Below are 20,142 nucleotides of genomic sequence, written 5' to 3' on the forward strand. Positions count from 1 at the left end.
CCTCCCCAGCCATACTGAATTGTGAGTGAATTAAACCTCTTTTTCTTCGTATCACCATGGGTGCCAGCTCCCAGTTAATAATGTTTTTGTTTGTTTTTAAATAGAGATGGGGGTTTCACCACATTGCCCAGGCTGGTCTTGAGCTCCTGAGCTCAAGCAATCCACCCACCTCAGCCTCCCAAAGTGGTGGGATTGCAGGCATGAGCCATGGTGCCTGGCCTCATAATGCTTTTATATCTGGTATTCTTCATAAAAATATGAAGATGAATGTTTTCAAATTCAAAGTCTAATGTCTCAGCCTTTGATTGAAGCATTTAATTCAATAACATTTAAAGGCTTGATGGAAGGAGCATTTCCACACTGTGTTTAGAAGACAGGAGGGCAAATTGAACTCCCAGAGTTAAATCCATTAGTGCCCCTGACTCATCCCCAGGTTCTGATCCACCCTAGGGCTCCATTTCAGGAATTATCGTCTGGCCTCCAAGCTTTGGAATATGTTTGGCCTCCTGAAAGTGGTTGACTTGTGACCTGTGTGTGGATGCAGCAGGCTGCTTATCTGAGCTAGTTCAAGTTTTTGCTTTATAAAATATTGCCGCCATATAATTCCAGTTTTTCCACACATTTAACAATTTTATTCTATTTTATTTTTTATTTTTTATTTATTTTTTTTTTTGAGACGGAGTCTCCCTCTGTCTCGCCCACTCTGTCACTGCAGCCTCTGCCTTCCAGGTTCAAGCGATTCCTCTGTCTCAGCCTCCTGAGTAGCTGGGACTACAGGCGTGCGCCACCACATCCGGCTAATCTTTGTATTTTAGAGACGGGATTTCACCATGTTGGCCAGACTGGTCTCGAATTTCTGACCTCAGGTGATCCACCTGCCTCGGCCTCCCAAAGTGCTGGGATTACAGGTGTGAGCCACCACACCCGGCTTTGTTGGGGTGTTTTTATATTCTGCACTGAAAATTAGTAGATTGAGACCAATCTCCCACTAAGGTGGGAGAAAGGCTTGGCCTGTGCAGCCAACAGCCTCATCCAAAACTCCTGATTCCTGGAGGACATCAGCCCCTCCCTTCTGCTGCAGTGTGGCCTGGGCTCCCTTCCTGCTCTCAAATCATGGGATAGCTCCACTGGACAGTGAGTCTGGAATTTCCTGCACAGACTTGTGGGTCCCTGTCCAAGAGGAAAAAGGAGGAAGGTCAGGACATACTGCCTAAACGCAAATGTCCCCTGGGAGGGGGTCAGGTCACAGCGCAGGGAGGAAGCTAGTCCTCTCAAGGCCTGTCTGGAATCTGTTTATCAGGCTCCACTCCGCTGCCCGAGATCGCTTCTTCCGTTACTCAGTCCCCGGGGGAGGGACCTGGCGCACTATCCAATCAGGGCCGCGGGGCGGGGTCGTGAGAACTGTCAATCAGGCGCGCTGACCGGAGGAGGGTGCAAGGTTCAAAGAGCCCGCCGAGTCCTCTCCACGCCCCTGCACTGGGCTCCGGGTTCTGTCACTGAGAGACGCCCTGGAACGTCTGTGGCAGCTTCTGTCTCGCTGGGACCCGCACTGACAGCGGGAGGCCGAGGGAGGAACCTGGACGCCGGAAGCCGGGAAATGGTGAGTGTGTGAGGTCTGGTGTCCCGACGCGTGAGAGGAGAGACTGGTTGGAACCGGCCGGAACCGGCTGTGGTGGCACCAGGGCTTCCCCGCCGGCGACACCCTGGCGCAGCTCGGCCCTCGGTTCCCTCGGCCGCACGATGGGGCTGGGGCGGCAGCCGGGACCCCGGGCGTCCTGTCCCGTCCCTGCGCGGCCACTGCGGCCCTGGCCCTGGAGGCCTGTCTGGGCAGCTCCGCGCCCGCAGTCCTGCGTCTCCCCAGATTGTGCGGCTGTAACCGGCACAGGTTCGCGGCCCGAGTCACTGCACCGAGACGCCGAGGGCTGCAGCAGAAACAGTTTAATAGGGGGAGAGGGGAGGACACCCCAGATCCGCCTTCCTGAGAGGTTTGGGGATGGGGTGTTTAGGGGTGTGGACAGGGGCGGCTGGGGCGTGGGGTCGCTGGATGGTGGGGAAGTGAGGGGTGACTCCTGGGACTGGAGGTGAAGAAACCGCATTCTTCTGCTGAGTGGGTTCCCTCGTGGGGTCTTCAGCCTGGTTGGCGCCAGCCTTTCTGCTGGGATTCAGGATCTGAGAAAGAACTCAGGCGACTCTTGAGCAACTCTCAGAGATCTCATCCCCAAGCACAATGGCGAAGCCGGCGGTCAGCATCTGCTGTGGCCTGACTCTTGGGGAGGCGGCCCCGCGAGGCAGCGGGGCTGAGGGCACCTGGTTAATACCTAACTGCAATCTCGCCTCCAGCCTGGCTCGCAGTTCCTGTGAACTCGGTGAGGAGGCTGCACGGTGACGACGGGTCACCAGGCAGACTCGTGTGTGGGGTTTGTGTGTGGGAGGAGTTGTGGTCTGTGTCCCTGTCCCTTCTTTCTTCCCAAGGGCGACCCGTTCGCCTTCAAGTCTTCCAAAGATGTGGGCAGCAGGGTCTCAAGTGCACCACTGTGTTCTCTCATCCTAACTCCTCCTAGGGCCGACAGAAAATCCCTTGGCTTCCAGAGCCTTCCTCAGGCTTTCTCTCCTCAATTCACAGCAACTTTATGAACTGCTTGTCCCCCAGTTTATTTTTCAAACAGAGGCTAGTATTTTAATTGTCATTTTGTTTATACATAGCAATATATGGCTCTTTGTAAAAGGTTTTGTGTTTGTGAACATTTCACATGTGAGGAAGCAGAGAAAAACCACCAGACATTTCGCTGTAAAAAAAATGAATATTAATAAATAAAATCTTTGTTGCTGTCCTCCCTTCATCATCCCTAGACAGAGACATCTTTTGAGAATGTCTTTGGATTAAGTTTCCTCTTTGGAAACGTTACAGAGTGATGAGTCCCCAGCCCATCCTCTATGGTTTCCTGGTCCTGGGTTTCAGAGCTGCCTGGGGCCACCCCAAGATGCCCACAGCTGCCAAGTCTTTTGTAGTGTCAAGTGAATATCAGTCCCTTTGTCACTCCTCCCAGAGGACACCCTGAGGTGGAGATGGTGGGACCTTGTAGGGAAGCAGCATGATGCCCTGTAGTGGGAGGAGTCTCCTGGTATACCCTTCCTCAATAAGCTACTTCCTTAGAACACTCAGCTTTTCTTCCCCCATCCCTTCCTTGGGGATATATGGCTGGTCAGCCAATTGGATGGTGGTATTAAGGGGACAGGACTGAAATGATTCTTCCCTTCTGATGTTCTCAGACTAATGAAGGGAGAAAACTATCCCTAAGGACAGGAAAACCAACTCCACTGAGGTGGTGCAAGAACCTGAAAAGCTAACAATGTAGTGTCTCCTGGGATCATGGTTACTGAGCACTTCGGTGAGCAGCATGGGGACGGGGGATGTTCCAGGTGATAGGAGGACCTGACTTGACACACTCTGCACCCATAGGGAGGTGGTGAAAGGAGATGATGGTATAAGGGATGATGCATATGGATCAACAAAATTGAAGAACTTGGAGAAGATAGAGAACTAGAAACTGTGTCAAGGGTCATAAAACCCCTTTTTTGGTATGGAAAAACAAAACCACATTCAAAATGGAAGCTGAGGTAACAAACTGAGTAAAAATTAATGAAAACTGGAAAGTCTATAGTTAGTTGATCATTGTATATGGAGATGCTGGGCAGAAGATGGATTATTCTCCTGTAGGTAACCATTTGTCTCCATCATTTCTGTTGAAGTGTCCCTCATTTGTATCACTGCCTGGCAATACCTGCTGTGTCATAGGTTCTTGTACCTTAAGTAGATGCTCTTGTTCCAGAATTTGCCATTTTTCATTGGTTTATGTATCCATCAGTCTGCTAATATCATACTCTCCTGATTACTATAGTCTTCAAAGCCTTGATGTGTGGTAGAGAAAGACCCTTCCTAACTTAGTCCTTTGGGTTGCTATAACAAATTTACCATAGACTGCATGCCTTACACAACAGATATTCATTTCTCAAAGCTATAAAGGCTGAGAATTCAGTTTCAAGCAGCAGGTCAGTTGTCTAGTAAAGGCCTCTTTTTTTTTTATTTTTTTTTTGAGATGGAGTCTTGCTCTGTTGCCCAGGCTGGAGAACAGTGGCATGATCTCAGCTCACTGCAACCTCCGCCTCCTGGGTTCAAGTGATTCTCCTGCCTCAGCTTCTCAAGTAGCTGGGACTACAGGCACATGCCACCACCCCAGCTAATTTTTTGTATTTTTAGTAGAGACGGTGTTTCACCATGTTAGCCAGGATGGTCTCGATCTCCTGACCTCATGATCTGCCCACCTCGGCCTCCCAAAGTGCTGGGATTACAGGTGTGAGCCACCGTGCCCAGCCTGGGCCTCTTTCTTGATTTGCAGATGGCATTCTTCCTGTTATGCCCTCACATGGTGGAGATATGTCTGTAATGTCTGTCTAGTTTTGGTGTTAAGGCAGTTGTATTAGTCCATTTTCACACTGCTATAAAGAACTACCAGAAAAGAGGTTTAATTGACTCACAGTTCCTCATGGCTGGGGAGGCCTCAGGAAACTTACAATTGTGGCGGAAGGGGAAGCAGGCACTTCTTACATGGTGGCAGGCAAGACAGCATGTGAAAGAGGAACTGTCAAACACTTATAAAACCGTCAGATTTCATGAGAACCCACTATCACAAGAACAGCGTGGGGGAAACCGCCCCCATGATCCAGTCACCTCTCACAGGTCCCTCCCTTGATACATGGGGATTATGGGGATTACAGTTGAAGATTAGATTTGGGTGGCGACAAAGAGCCAAACCATATTATCAGTGTTGGCCTTACAACATGAATTAGAAAGTGTTCCCTCTGCTTGTATTTTCTGAAAGAGATTATAGAGAATTGGTGTCATTTCTTCCATAAGTGTTTTCCAGAATTCAACAGTGAAACCATGCTGGCCTGTTCCTTTTTCTTGGGACTTTTTGTTTGTTTGTTTGCTTGAAGTGGAGTTTTGCTTTGTTGTCCAGGCTGAAGTGCAGTATCATGATCTCACTGCAACTTCTGCTCCCTGGGATCAAGTGATCCTCCCACCTCAGCCTCCTGAGTGGCTGGAACTCCCACTACAGCCTCCTGAGTGGCTGGATGTGCCACCCCATCCTGCTAATTTTTTGTGTTTTCTGTAGAGATGGGGTTTCACCATGTTGCCGAGGCTGGTCTTGAACTCCTGGGCTCAAGCAGTCTGCTGATCTTGGCCTCCCAAAGTGCTGGGATTACATGTGTGAGCCACCACGCCTAGCCTACCACTGCACGATAGCCTGGGTGACAGAACAAAACTCTGTTTCAAAAAAAAAAAAAAAAAAAAATTGAATGCAATCTCTAGAAAGCAAAGATATAAAACCAATGCTTAAAAACCTTCCACTTTAGGAAACTAAAGAAAGAATAGCAGGATACATGTAAATCGAGCAGAGGAAAATAACAATGAGAGAAGGTATTAATGAAATAGTAAGCAAGAAATCAGTAGAAAACATTAACAAACCAAAAGCTGGTTCCTTCAAAAGATCAATAAAATGAATAAGCCCATAGGCAAGCTAACTCAGAAGAAAGGGGGGTTATGATTACTCATCTCGTGTACATTAAAGGACCTCAAAGGAGTATTAGGAACAACTGCATGCCCACATAGTTGATAAATTACATGGAATGGACCAATTCCTTGAATGACACAAGCTACCAAAACTCACAAAAGGAGAACTAATTAATATGAAAAGGCTTATAACTATTGAAGAAATTGAATCAATAAATAATAAAAGTCCCAGGCTGTGGGCAGCAAGCCACCCAGGCACCGAGGCAAGAGACCGAGGACACAAGCTGTTCCAGTATAATAAAATATAAAACAAGAATAGTTATACCAGATATAGATCTTAGATATGATTATATATGAATATCATTAATCATTAGTTGGTAGTAATTACTCTTTATTCCAATATTATAATAATCCTCACTCTATAATCATAACCTACGAAAAACCAGGCCATACAGAGATAGGAGCTGAGGGGACATAGTGAGGTGTGACCAGAAGACAAGAGTGTGAGCCTTCTGTTATGCCCGGACAGGGCCACCAGAGGGCTCCTTGGTCTAGCAGTGACGCCAGCGTCTGGGAAGACGCCCGTTGCCAGGCGGACCGTGGTCTAGCGGTAGTGAAAAGTGTCAAGGAACACCCACTACTTAGCAGACCGGGAAAGGGAGTCTCCTTTTCCCCGGGGGAGTTTAGAGAAGACTGCTCCTCCACCTCTTGTGGAGGGCCTGACATCAGTCAGGTTTGCCTGCAGTTACCTGGAGGCCTAACCATCTCCCTGTGATGCTGTGCTTCAGTGGTCACACTCCTAGTCCGCCTTCATGTTCCATCCTGTACACCTGGCTCTGCCTTCTAGATAGTGGTATGCAGAAATAATGGCGTAAGCTGTCTTTCTCTCTGTCTCCTCTCCCTCTCTGCCTTGGCTGCCAGGCAGGGAAGGGCCCCCGTCCAGTGGACATGTGACCCACGTGACCTTACCTATCATTGGAGATGACTCACACTCTTTACCCTGCCCCTTTTGCTTTTGTATCCAATAAATAACAGTGCAACCAGACATTTGGGGCCACTACTGGTCTCCGCACATTGGTGGTAGTGGTCCCCGGGCCCAGCTGTCATTTCTTTTATCTCTGTCTTGTGTCTTTATTTCTACACTCTCTTGTCGCCGCACATGGGGAGAAACTCACCGACCCTGTGGGGCTGGTCCCTACACCAGGCCAGGCTGGGTGCACTGGTAGGCTAGGCATGGTGGCTCACATGTGTAATCCCAGCACTTTTAGCTGCTAGCATTCAGGAAATCTATCAGAATACTGGATGAACACAAGCTAAGGGAACAGAGACTTCAGTGACTACACTGGACAGAGAATACAGTCTCTGCAAACATACTCTGAAAATGTTACTAAACAAATGAATAATTAAAACCTTCCACAATCCCAGCACTTTGGGAGACCAAGATTGGCAGACTGCTTGAACCCAGGAGTTCAAGACCAGCCTGGGCAACATGTTGAAACCCCATCTCTACAGAAAACACAAAAAATTAGCAGGATGGGGTGGCACATCCAGCCACTCAGGAGGCTGTAGTGGGAGTTCCAGCCACTCAGGAGGCTGAGGTGGGAGGATCACTTGATCCCAGGAAGCAGAAGTTGCAGTGAGATCATGACACTGCACTTCAGCCTGGACAACAAAGCAAAACTCCTCCTGAGTTCACACCATTCTCCTGCCTAGCTCCCGAGTAGCTGGAACTACAGGCACCTGCCACCACGCCCGACTAATTTTTTGTATTTTTAGTAGAGACAGGGTTTCACCTTGTTAACGAGGATAGTCTCGATCTCCTGACCTCGTGATTCGCCCGCCTCGGCCTCCCAAAGTGCTGGGATTACAGGCGTGAGCCACCGCGCCCGGCCTGCTTTCAATTCTTTACGTTTCCTTCTAAGCACATTGTAAAAATTTTGCTATGATATACTCTTTTTTAATCAACATTGCAATATTTACATTTGCTTTAGAATTCTCTTTGACACTTTTATAGTTGAGAGGCTTGTCACTTAAATCTCCAGGTTTTTTAGGCTTTTCAAGTATGTTTCTGTTATTTATTGCTACTTTAATTATAATATAGTTTGATTGCATATTTTATAGAATTTCTATTTTTAAAAATGTGTTCAAGTGTGTTTTATGATTCAGAATATGGTCTGTCTTGGTATATACTTCATGAGGGCTTGAAAATAATGTGTAGCCTGCTGGTGTAAAATGAAAGAATCTGTAAATACACATCAATTAAATCTAGTTGATTAATAGTATTCTTGAGTTCACATGTATCATTAGTGATTTTCTGCCAAACTGATCTGTCAATTATTGAAAGAGGTGAGTTGTTTTTCTCCAACTATAGTTGTAGATTTGTGTATTTTGTCATGTGGTTTTATAAGTTTTTGCCTTATGTATTTTCATAATCTGTGTTTATGGGCATAAATGTTAAGGATTATTATGTCTTGTAGGATTGACCTCTTTATCATTATGAAATATCTCCATCGTATGTAATTTGTTTGACCTAAAATCTTATTTGTCTGAATTTAGTATCAGTGTTCCATATTTCTTTTGATTAGGGCCAGAATTGCATATATTTATCCAAACCTTTCTATTTAAAATGGTTTTCTTGTGCACATCGATGGGCCTTCTTTTTCATTATACTCTGCCAGTCCCTGCCTTTTTTACTGTTGAATATAGGTAATACACATTCTATGTCATAACTGATGTAATTGGATTAATATCACATATATGTTATTGTTTTCCATTTATTGTACATTATCTGTTTTTTTCCACTTTCTCCTTTCTGCCTTCTTTCATTTTGACTGAGCATGTATATGATTCCATTTGCTTGCTTCTATGAGTATAGTAAATCTATTTGTTTCTTAAATGTTATTAGTGAATTCACTAGAGTTGGTAGAATACTATTCACAACTAATGAGCCTACAGTTTCAAATAACACTATACCGGCTTCAGGGGTAGTGCTGATATAACAAACTATTCTGAATTCCTCTATTGTATTGCCCAATACATTGCTGATATTATTATGTTGAACAAACCTGTATCTATTATATTAGATCAGATAGGTATAAGAAAACTAAAGAATTTCAAATGTCTTCATTTAATTCTAAGACTCTTCGTGTGTGGGTGTATGATCCAAATTTCTAATCTATATAATTTTTCTTCTCTCCGATGAACTTCTTTTAACATTACTAGCAAGGCAGTTGTATCAATCATACATTCTATCAATTTCATTCCTTTTTTTTCTCCTTAGTCTAAATAACTTCAATTGTTCTATCTTCATTTTAGCTGATTTTTTACTTTGGTTGCTCACATCTGTTGAACATCTATAGAGAAATTTTCATTTTAGATGTTGTGCTTTGCAGTTGCATAAATTAAATATGGTCCAATTTCTAATTTTGTATTGATATGATTTTATTCATGCATCCCTTTTCTGGTTTTCTTTTAGTTCTTTGTTCATAATTGCCTTTACCTCATTGAACATATTTAAGACAGTTGCTTTAAAGTTTTTATTCAATAAGTCTAATGTCTGAGGTTCTCAGAGATGGTTTATCTAAATTAAATTTTTTTTTCATTGATGAGCTATATTTTTATTCTTCTTTATAGTCTTTATGGATTTCTTTGTGTTGTAAAGCAGACATTTGAATGTTATAATCTGGAAATCAGATTCCCTTCACTGTTTGCCCTTCTGGTTTGTGGAAGGTTTTAATTATTCATTTGTTTAGTAACATTTTCAGAGCATGTCTGCAGAGACTGTATTCTCTGTCCAGTGTAGTCACTGAAGTCTCTGTTCCCTTAGCTTGTGTTCATCCAGTATTCTGATAGATTTCCTGAATGCTAGCAGCTAAAAGTAAAAAAGACATGCCAAACAAAAAGCTGACCTCTTCCAGTCTTTGTGGATGGGTCTGTGATGTAGTATTTGGTGAACACTTAGCCAGACTGCTTAAAACTCTGCTTTAGCCTTACCTTTCTGTTTTACCAAACTGAGAGATGATGCAGAGCTGAAAATGAGGGCCTCCCCAGGTCTTTTGTGAAAATGTGTTTTTTCCAGTGCATGCATTTCCAGTACATGCATTCTCAATTCCCCAAAACACTGGAGTGCTTTTGAATGCCCCCTTTTTTTTGAGATGGAGTCTCGCGCTGTCGCCCAGGCTGGGGTGCAGTGGGGCAATCTCAGCTCACTGCAAGCTCCGCCTCCTGAGTTAATGCCATTCTCCTGCCTCAGCCTCCCGAGTACCTGGGACTACAGGTGCCCACCACCACGCCCGACTAATTTTTGTATTTTTAGTAGAGACGGGGTTTCACTGTGTTAGCCAGGATGGTCTCGATCTCCTGACCTCGTGATCCGCCCACCTTGGCCTCCCAAAGTGCTGGGATTACAGGCGTGAGCCACCGCGCCCAGCCTTTTTTTTTTTTTTTTTTTTTTTTTGTGACGGAATCTCGCTTTATCACCCAGGCTGGAGTGCAGTGGCTCAATCTCGGCTCACTGCAACCTCCGATTCCCAGGTTCAAGCGATTCTCGTCCCTAAGCCTCTCGAGTAGCTGGAACTACAGGTGCCCGCCACCACACCTGACTAATTTTTGTATTCTTAGTAGAGACGGGGGTTCGACATGTTGGCCAGGCTGGTCTCAAACTCCAGACCTCAGGTGATCCACCTGCCTCAGCCTCCCAAAGTGCTGGGATTACAAACGTGAGCCACCACGCTCAGCCTGAATGCCCTAATTTCTGAGGGAAATTATTCTCTCCTTTTTTATTCCCAGGACTTAGATGTTCTACCATATGTCTTAATCATAATTTGTTGTCCCAGTTGTTTGAAGGTTTTTTATGTATTTTGCAACAATTTGAAGCAGTTCCTGCCAAGCTTGACCTAATTAGGCTCCATCATTGATTAAATAAAAAAGAGAACTTTCTTTCAGACCTTTGGATAGTCCACAGATGGATTGAAAAATACAAAGGTGCAATAACTTACAAATAAGATCTGATCTGCTCTCTCTAGGGATCCACATTGGAAATTTGGTCTGCTGTTTTCAAGACTGGTGCTGATGTGAGGAGGGATTGGGACAAGGACAAATAAAAACTCCACAAAACTTTCCTACTATTTGTCACCTTCCTTATTCTATTTGTTTATCTCTGTGTTAATAGTACAGGGTACTGAATATAATATATTCACAATACTTTATCTGTTTTTGGAAAGCTGTTGCTTTCTTGGTTAGAAGGATTTTAGCATTTTTAGATGTTTGTGACTTCTATTAGATTTGGTCATGTAATTTTTAATGATGACAAAAAGGTCTGTTTAGGGATTTAGGGAAATATTATAGATATTCATGAGAGATGACATTGAGTTTTTTTCTAAGAACATATGCAATCTTGGCCCTTCTTTTCTTCTTTGACATTACTTAATAAAGTTTAATTTTTCCATTGGGATGGTAAAATATCCTTATTAGTCTTTTGTCATACTTAACTACATATGTTCTACAGTAAACCAGTTGCTAGCTTCCAAATGTTCTCTCTTAGTGTAGTCACATAGCACAGGCTAAATCACCCCAAGGCACAAGCGTCACTCATTACAGGCACAGTGACCAGAGTGTTTTTTCCCTTTTTTTTTTTTTTTGAGGCGGAGTTTCTCTCTTGTTGCCCAGGCTGGAGTGCAATGGCGCAATCTCGGCTCACCGCAACCTTCGCCTCCCGGGTTCAAGCAATTCTCCTGCCGCAGCCTCCTGAGTAGCTGGGATTACAAGCATGAACCACCATACCGGGCTAATTTTTTGTATTTTTAGTAGAGACAGGGTTTCTCCCTGTTGGTCAGGCTGGTCTCGAACTCCTGACCTCAGGTGGTCTGCCTGCCTCGGCCTTCCAAAGTGCTGGGATTACAGGTATGTGCCACTGTGCCTGGCCTCAGAGTGTTTTTTTCATGGCTTAGTCTGTTTTTTGTTGCTTATAACAGAATACTTTAACCTGGGTAATTTATAAGAAATGATATTTATTTTTTACACTTCTGGAGGGTGGGAAGCCCAGCATCAAGGCTGGGCATCTGGTGAGAGCCTTCTTGCTGGTAACTCTCTTTTGCACAATAGGTAGTAGGACTTTGTCATGACAAGAACTGCAGACCCACTGTAGAAATAGAAATGAGGAGTGATTCAGGCAATAAGACTCACTTTCTTACCTCACCAACAAGAGGCGTGTTCCTATTCAACTGTTACTTTACAAAACATGTTCATTTCTAGGATCAGAATTGTTGTGTGGGATAAAATGAGTGTAAAGAGAGAATAAGAGTGGGTTTACCATGTTCTTGAATAAATGCTTGGAAACCACAGCATCATGTGAAGGTTATGAAGTGAATTTACATTCCCAGTGCCTTCAGTTTTAATATTCCTCCTCTGCACATGTGAAATATTTCAGGACTCAGTGGCATTTGAGGATGTGGCTATAAACTTCACCTGTGAGGAGTGGGCTTTGCTGGGTCCATCACAGAAGAGTCTCTACAGAGATGTGATGCAGGAAACCATCAGAAACCTGGACTGTATAGGTAAGGATGTCATCATGTCTTCTATTAGTCAATTAGAGACATTTGTTTCTTGGTCATCAATGATGTTCAATTATTTGAAATATGGAAAGGGTATATAATTGGCCCTTGAACCAGCCACCCAAGCAGTCATACATCTTCTCCCACACAACTTAACCACTAGTAGCCTACTGTTTACTGGCAGCATTACTGGTAACAAACAGTTGATTAATACATGTATTATATGTCATATGTATTACATGCTATATATTCTCACAGGAAAGTAAGCTAGAAAAGGAAAATATTCATTAGGAAACCATAGGTAAGTGGAACATTATTTAGTATTCATAGAAAGTACATCATTACAAAGTTTTCATTCTGATTGTCTTTACATTGAGTAGACTGAATAAGAGGAGGGGTTGGTCTTGCTGTCTCAAGAGTAGCAGAGACTGAAGAAATTCATATGTAAGTAGACCTGTGCAGTTCAAACCTGTGTTGAAGACTCAACTGTAGTTTGGTGTGTGAATCATGCATGATTGTAGTGTACATAAAATCTTACAGTCTTTCTATAATTTTATAATAATTTATAGTCATTTTTCGGTTCTAACTTTTAGGAATGATATGGCAAAATCATGATATAGAAGAAGATCAGTACAAAGATCTCAGAAGAAATCTAAGGTAATTTGCACTCACAAGAGAAAGCTGTGTCCTTGGAGTGATTCATAGTATGCCAGAAATTTTATTTTATTTTGTTTGTTTTAGAGACAGTGTCTCACTTTGTTGCTCAGGCTGGAGTACAGTGGTATGATCATAGCTCGCTGTAGCCTCGGATTCCTGTGCTCAATGGTCCTCCCATTTCAGCCTCCTGAGTAGCTAGGGTTACAGGCATGCACCACCACATGTGGCTACGTATTTAGTTTTTGTAGAGATAGGGTCTTGCTATGTTTGACCAGACTCATCTCCAGCTGCTGTCCTTAAGCGTTCCTCCTGCCTTGGCCTCTCAAAAGGCGGGTATTGCAGGCATGAGCCACTGTGACCAGCCCAAAATTTTAAAAAGAAGCAAGGAAAATTAACAAGCCCACCTTAAATTTATTTATTCTTAGAAAATTTTCTTCAAAAACGTATACTTAAATGTGACATGGCTATGGCTATTCAGTGCCTGCAAAATAGTTCCCTTGGAAACAGTATTAAGAATTCCCATATGAATGTCACTATCTTCAAAACAGCTGGGGTTGAGTTATCTTGTACATCATTCTGTCCATTCATGTTCAAAGAGGGCATGAAACCTACACTTTGCATGATAATGTTAGAAATGTAAATCCAGGCCAGGTGCGATAGCTCACACCTGTAATCCCAACTATTTGGGAAGCTGAGGCAGGAAGACTGCTTGAGCCCAGGTGTTCAATCAGCCTGGGCAACGTGGCAAGATGCCCTTTCTACAAAAAATACAAAAATTAGCTAGGCATGGTGGCCTGTGCTTGTGGTTTCAGTTACTTGGGAAGCTGAGACAGGAAGGTTGCTTGAGCCCAGGAGGTCAAGGCTGCAGTAAGCCCTGTTCACATTACTATACTCCAGCCTGGGCAACAGAGCAAAACCCAGTTTCAAAAAAAAAAAAAGAAAAAGAAAAAGAAAGGCTGGGTATGGTGGCTCACCCTTGTAATCCCAGCACTACAAGAGGTCAAGGTGGGCAGATTGCTTGAGATCAGGAGTTCAAGACTAGCCTGGGCAACATGGTGAAACCTTGTCTCTATAAAAAATACAAAAATCTAATCTCAGCATTTTGGGAGGCTGAGGTGGGCAGATCACGAGGTCAGGAGATCGAGACCATCCTGGCTAACATGGTGAAACCCCATCTCTACTAAAAATACAAAAAATTAGCCAGGTGTGGTGGCAGGCGCCTGTGGTCCCAGCTACTTGGGAGGCTGAGGCAGGAGAATGGTGTGAACCCGGGGGAGGTAGAGCTTGCAGTGAGCCGAGATTGCGCCACTGCACTCCAGCCTGGGCAACAGAGTGAGACTCCGTCTCAAAAAAAAAAAAAAAATCAGCCATGTGTGGTGGCATATGCCTGTAGACCCAGCTATTTGAGAGGCTTAGGTGGGAGGATGGTTTGAGTCCGGGAGGTGGAGGTTGCAGTGAGCTGAGATCACACCACCGCACTCCAGCCTGGGCAACAGAGCAAGAACCTGTCTCAGAAAAAAAAAAGAAAAGAAAGAAAGAAAAGAAATGTAAATCCAATACTTATTAATACAAAATCATTTATAAACAAACCTTTACTAATGTACTTCTTATTTTTTACAGATGTCATATGGTAGAGAGATCCTGTGAAATTAAAGATAATAGTCAATGTGGAGGACCCTTTACCCAGATTCAAGACAGTATTGTGAACGAGAAAATACCTGGAGTAGATCCATGGGAAAGCAGTGAGTGTACAGACGCCCTCATGGGTCGTTCATCTCTTAATTGCTACATTAGAGTTGACAGTGAACACAAACCATGTGAGTATCAAGAATATGGAGAGAAGCCATATACACATACACAATGTGGGACAGCTTTCAGTTATCAGCCCTGCTTTCAAATACATGAAAGACCTCAGCATGGAAAGAAACTCTATGATTGTAAGGAATGTGCAAGCTTCAGTTCTCTTGAAAACCTTCAAAGACACATGGCAGCACACCATGGAGATGGACCTCGTATATGTAAGTTGTGTGGAAACGCCTTTATTTGGCCTAGTTTATTTCATATGCTTAGAAGAACTCACACTGAAGAGAAACCATATGAATATGAGCAGTGTTCTACAGCATTTCCTGCTTATAGTTCCACTCTAAGACATGAAAGAACACACAGTGGAGAGAAACCCTATCAATGTAAACAATGTGGGAAAGCCTTCAGTTGTTCCTGTTACACTCAACTGTATGAAAGGACTCACACTGGAGAACAATCCTATGAATGTAAGCAATGTGGGAAAGCATTTTATCATCTTGGAAGCTTTCAAAGACACATGATAGTGCACACTGGAGATGGACCTCATAAATGTAAGATATGTGGAAAAGGCTTTCTTTCTCCCAGTTCAGTTCGAAGACATAAAAGAACTCACACTGGAGAGAAACCGTATGAATGTAAGTATTGTGGGAAAGCATTCTCTGATTGCACAGGTTTTCGAAGACACATGATAACGCACACTGGAGATGGACCTCATAAATGCAAGGTATGTGGGAAAGCCTTTGATTCTCCCAGTTTATGTCGAAGGCATGAAACAACTCATACTGGGGAGAAACCCTATAAATGTGAATGTGGGAAAGCCTTTAGTGATTTCTATTACTTTCGAAATCATGAAACTACTCACACTGGAGAGAAGCCATATAAATGTAAACAATGTGGAAAAGCCTTCATTTGTTGCACTTACCTTCAAATACATGAAAGAATTCACACTGGGGAGAGACCCTATAAATGTAAACAATGCGGAAAAGCCTTCAGGTCTTCCAATTACATTCGAGTACATGAAAAGACTCACACTGGAGAAAAGCCCTATGAATGTAAGCAGTGTGGAAAAGCACTTTCTCATCTGAAAAGCTTTCAGAGACACATGATAATGCACACTGGAGATGGACCTCATAAATGTAAGATATGTGGGAAAAGCTTTGATTCTCCCAGTTCATTTCGAAGACATGAAAGAATTCACACTGGGGAGAGACCCTATAAGTGTAAACTATGTGGGAAAGCCTTCAGGTCTTCCAGTTACATTCAACTACATGAAAGGACTCACACTGGAGAGAAACCCTATGGTTGTCAGCAATGTGGGAAAGCATTATCTGATCTCTCAAGCTTTCGAAGACACATGATAACACATACTGGAAATGGACCTCATAAATGTAAGATATGTGGGAAAGGCTTTGATTATCCCAGTTCAGTGCAAAGACATGAAAGAACTCACACTGGAGAGAAACCCTATGAATGCAAGGAATGTGGTAAAGCCTTCAGTCATTCAAGTTACTTACGAATACATGAAAGAGTTCATACTGGAGAGAAGCCGTATAAATGTAAGGAATGTGGGAAACCATTCCATTGTCCCAGTGCCTTTCATAAACATGAAAGGACCCACAGTATGGAGAAACCCTATAAGTGTAAAGAATGTGGGGAAGCATTTCATTGTATCAGTTCCTTTCATAAACATGAAGTGACTCACTAGAGAAAACCCCTATGAGTGTTGAACATGTGGGAAAGCCTTAAGTACTTTCAGCTTCTTACAAATACATAAAAGAGACTCACACTGAAAAAAGTTGTATGAATATAAAAATGTACTAAAACCTTCCATTTTTTTCAGTACCTTTTGAAAACATGACCAAACTCATACTTCAAAAATATATATATAATGAATGTGAGGAATATGAAAAAACTTTCTTTCTCTAGCAAACTTTCAAAGGTGGTTATTATGACATACTAGCAATGGACCTTACTACTGTAAGGAATGTAGAAATGCATTTATTAGTCCTAATTCATTTCAGTTACATGAAAGATTTCAAACTGCAGAGAACCACTATGAATGTAAACAATGTGGTAAAGCATTTAGTAGCTTCAGTTTCTTTTGAATACAGTCCTCCCTAGTTTGTGAGGTGAATTGATTCCAGCATCCTCAGGAATACCTATATTCAGAGATATTCAAGTCCCTGATATTAAAAACAGCATATTTTCATATAACCTAGGCACATTTTTCTGTATATCTTAAATCATTTCTAGATTACTTATAATACACAATGCATTGTAAATTCTGTATAAGTTGCTTTTGTATTGTTTAGGGAATCATGACAAGAAAAAAGTCTACATGTTCAGTACAAATACAACTGTCATTCATTGTCCTAAGTACGTGTACATGTCAGCAACAATGTCAGGATCTGTGGAGTTTGCGAGTATAAGATCTTTAAGTGTTGAAGGTTTCATCTCCATAATTGCAGCTGCTTTAGCTACAAGTATTATAGGAAGCTGTTCCTTCTTTTTCTTTACATCACCAAACCTTCCAGTGGTTATAGGCATTTTGTTATCCTTCAAGTGACCTGGAGCCTTTGTTGCATGACAGGATTGTACCTGAAGATCACATTCTTTAACAATTGTACCTACTGAATCTGTAAAACTACTAGAAGAAAACATATTGAAAATACTTCAGGACATTGGTTTAGGCAAAGATTTTATGGCTAATACCTCAAAGCACAGACAACAAAGATAAAAATAGACAAATGAGACTATATTACACTAAAAAGTAGCTGTGCAAAGTAAAGGGAACAACAAGAGTGCAGAGAAAACCTGTTGAATATGAGAAAATATTTGCAAACTATGTGACAAGGGACTAATATCCAAATATACAAGGAACTCAAACATCTCAACAGCAAAAAATATAAATAATCCCATTAAAGTGGGAAAAGGATGTGAACAGACAGTTCTCAAAAGAAGACATGCAAATGGCCAAAAAGCATATGGAAATATGTTCAACATCACTAATGATTAGGAAAATGCAAATTGAAACCACAATGAGATACTCTACTTAGAATTGTTCTTACTAAAAAAGATAAAAAACAACAAATGCTGATGAGGATGTGGAGAAAAGAAAACTTTCACTGTTGGTGAAAGTATAAATTAGAACAACTACTGTGGAAAACAGTATGTAGTTTTCTCAAAAACCTAAAAATAGAACCACCATATGATCCAGCAAACCAAGTATATCCACAGGAAAAGAAATCAGTATATCAAAGAGATACTTGCACTTGCATATTTATCACAGCACTATTCATGATAACAAAGATATGGAATTAACCTAAGCGTCCATCGGTGGACACATGGATAAAGAAAATGTTTATGTACACAGTGGAATACTATTTGGCCATAAAAAAGAGTAAAATGTTATTGCTAACAACATGGATGGAACTTGAGGTCATTATGGTAAGTGAAATAAGCCAGGCACAGAAAGACAAATACCACATGTTCTCACTTATATGTGGGAGGTGAAAAACTTGATCTCATGGAGATAGGGAATAGAATAAGTTATCCAGGGCTGAGAAGGGGAAATGAAGAGAAATTGGTGAATACATACAAATTTCCATTTAGATCAAAGGAATAAGTTCTGATGTTAGAAAGCAGACTAGAGTGAACTATAGTTAGCAACAATATATTGCATATTTCAAAGTAGTTGGAAGAGAGGACTTGAAATGTTACCAACACATAGAAATGGTAAATACTCAAGATCATGGATACCCCAAATACACTGACTTGACCATTACATTCTATGCATGCAAGAAATGCTCATATGTACCTTATATATATGTAAAATATGTATCAATAAAAGAAAATATATAAAATAGTTTTAAAATAACACTATTGTCAGGTGTCTGTGGGCTGAGGAACAGCCTAAGGTGTAAACTTAAGTTCTTCTCAGGTCTTTTCTTAGTTGCACCTGTCCCTGGGCATGTGTGGTAACTGTCTAATTTTCTCTGCATGTATGGTTATTTTTGCACAACCTAATCTTCAGTGGCTCTCAAAAGGAGAGGAATAAAAGCATTAAGGGAAAAATAAAAGGCACCAGCCTGGAAGTCACTTCAGATGGAGGGGAAGGGCCTTTGAAAAATGGAGAGAGATGCGGCAGCAACAGTCACCACCACTTCTTTGTCTGTAACTCTGTGATCAGAAGCAACAATTATCAAGCAGTGCGCAGATCCCCAGTATTTGGAAGACAGGTCCTTTTTGTCCACCCTGGCCCCCCAAAACTGCATGCAGACTGCTGTTAGAACTTATGCATAGCTACCTGTCATGGAGCTGAGGAGAGGGAATGAGTCAGGGCTGCTGACTCAACTAAGAGTTGAAATTGACCGAAATTAACCCAATTTTATTAGCCAATTATTTCCCTGGAAGCTGCAAGCTTTTAATAGTATCCGCAGTTTCAAAATAGCTACATCAGTTGGATTCTGCCAATGCAAATCCAGGTGGGGGATACAGATTCTTCATGCTTTTTATTCTGCATCTTCCTTGAATCCTCTGACCTGACTTTTTATACTAATACATTACTTCAGGTCTCATCCCACATGTCACCTCCTCAGCAAGTCTTTCTGTCACCTCAGTTACTCCTTTCCATATATACATTTTTTTAAATACACTTTTCAGAGTCAGGGAAATCCAATTAGGTTCACAGACTTTACTGCTTTCTTAACAACCTATGAAAAGTCAAATCGTATAAATGAACCAAACTGAATAGTGTCACTGTTACTTTTATGAAGTGTTATCCCGTAGATTAAAAAAAAAAAAAAATAGAAAGCCAGGTGCGGTGGCTCACGCCTGTAATCCCAGCACTTTGGGAGGACGAGGAGGGTGGATCACCTGAGGTCAGAAGTTCAAGACCAGCCTGGTCAACATGGTGAAACCCCGTCTCTACTAAATATACAAAAATTAGCCGGGCGTGGTGGCGGGCGCCTGTAATCCCAGCTACTCGGGAGGCTGAGGCAGGAGAATCGCTTGAACCCGGGAGGCGGAGGTTGCAGTGAGCCGAGATTGCACCATTGCGCTCCAGCCTGGGCAACAAGAGCGAAACTTCGTCTCAAAAAAAAAAAAAAGAAAACTGCTTTGCACCGATTTGCAGAAAAAGAGACAATGAACTCCCTCTCGTGGTGAGGATGGCATTAACATCCACACATAACTCCTTTAGGGTGTGGATTTCTGAATTGTGCTGAGATCTCCAGAATTTACAGCAAGTGATGGTCAGTTTAAAATATTCTGTGCCTTCAATGAACAAGTGGTGTAGCAGGTTAGGGAGAAGAGAAGCAAATAAAATGGATGAGGTCCTCACTTAGGATATCACAATCTCTCCTGGAAGACTATTTATTTATTTATTTATTTATTTATTTATTTATTTTTTTGAGACGGAGTCTCGCTTTGTCACCCAGGCCGGAGTGCAGTGGCGTGATCTCGGGTCACTGCAAGCTCCGCCTCCCGGGTTCACACCATTCTCTTGCCTCAGCCCCCTGAGTAGCTGGGACTACAGGCGCCCGCCACCACGCCCGGCTA

The 20,142-nt window shown here is 42.5% G+C and overlaps 1 protein-coding gene across 1 annotated transcript; it reads left to right on the forward strand.

The window, feature by feature from the left end:
• The first annotated feature begins 213 nt into the window (after window positions 1-213).
• LOC100988783 (zinc finger protein 441) lies at window positions 214-18,437 on the forward strand. The gene is made up of 4 exons (XM_003830522.4): window positions 214-1,600; window positions 12,000-12,126; window positions 12,717-12,780; window positions 14,401-18,437. The coding sequence occupies exons 1-4, from the start codon at window positions 1,598-1,600 to the stop codon at window positions 16,286-16,288; spliced, it is 2,082 nt and encodes a 693-aa protein (XP_003830570.1). The 5' UTR covers window positions 214-1,597; the 3' UTR covers window positions 16,289-18,437.
• The last annotated feature ends 1,705 nt before the right edge of the window (window positions 18,438-20,142 follow it).

The sequence above is a fragment of the Pan paniscus genome, chromosome 20 (assembly GCF_029289425.2).
Source record: "Pan paniscus chromosome 20, NHGRI_mPanPan1-v2.0_pri, whole genome shotgun sequence".
NCBI lineage: Eukaryota > Metazoa > Chordata > Mammalia > Primates > Hominidae > Pan > Pan paniscus.

Coding starts and splice junctions, on each gene's coding strand:
- LOC100988783 (XM_003830522.4), top strand. Junction 12,127..12,716: donor CAGAAACCTGGACTGTATAG/GTAAGGATGTCA, acceptor TCTAACTTTTAG/GAATGATATGGCAAAATCAT. Junction 12,781..14,400: donor GATCTCAGAAGAAATCTAAG/GTAATTTGCACT, acceptor TATTTTTTACAG/ATGTCATATGGTAGAGAGAT.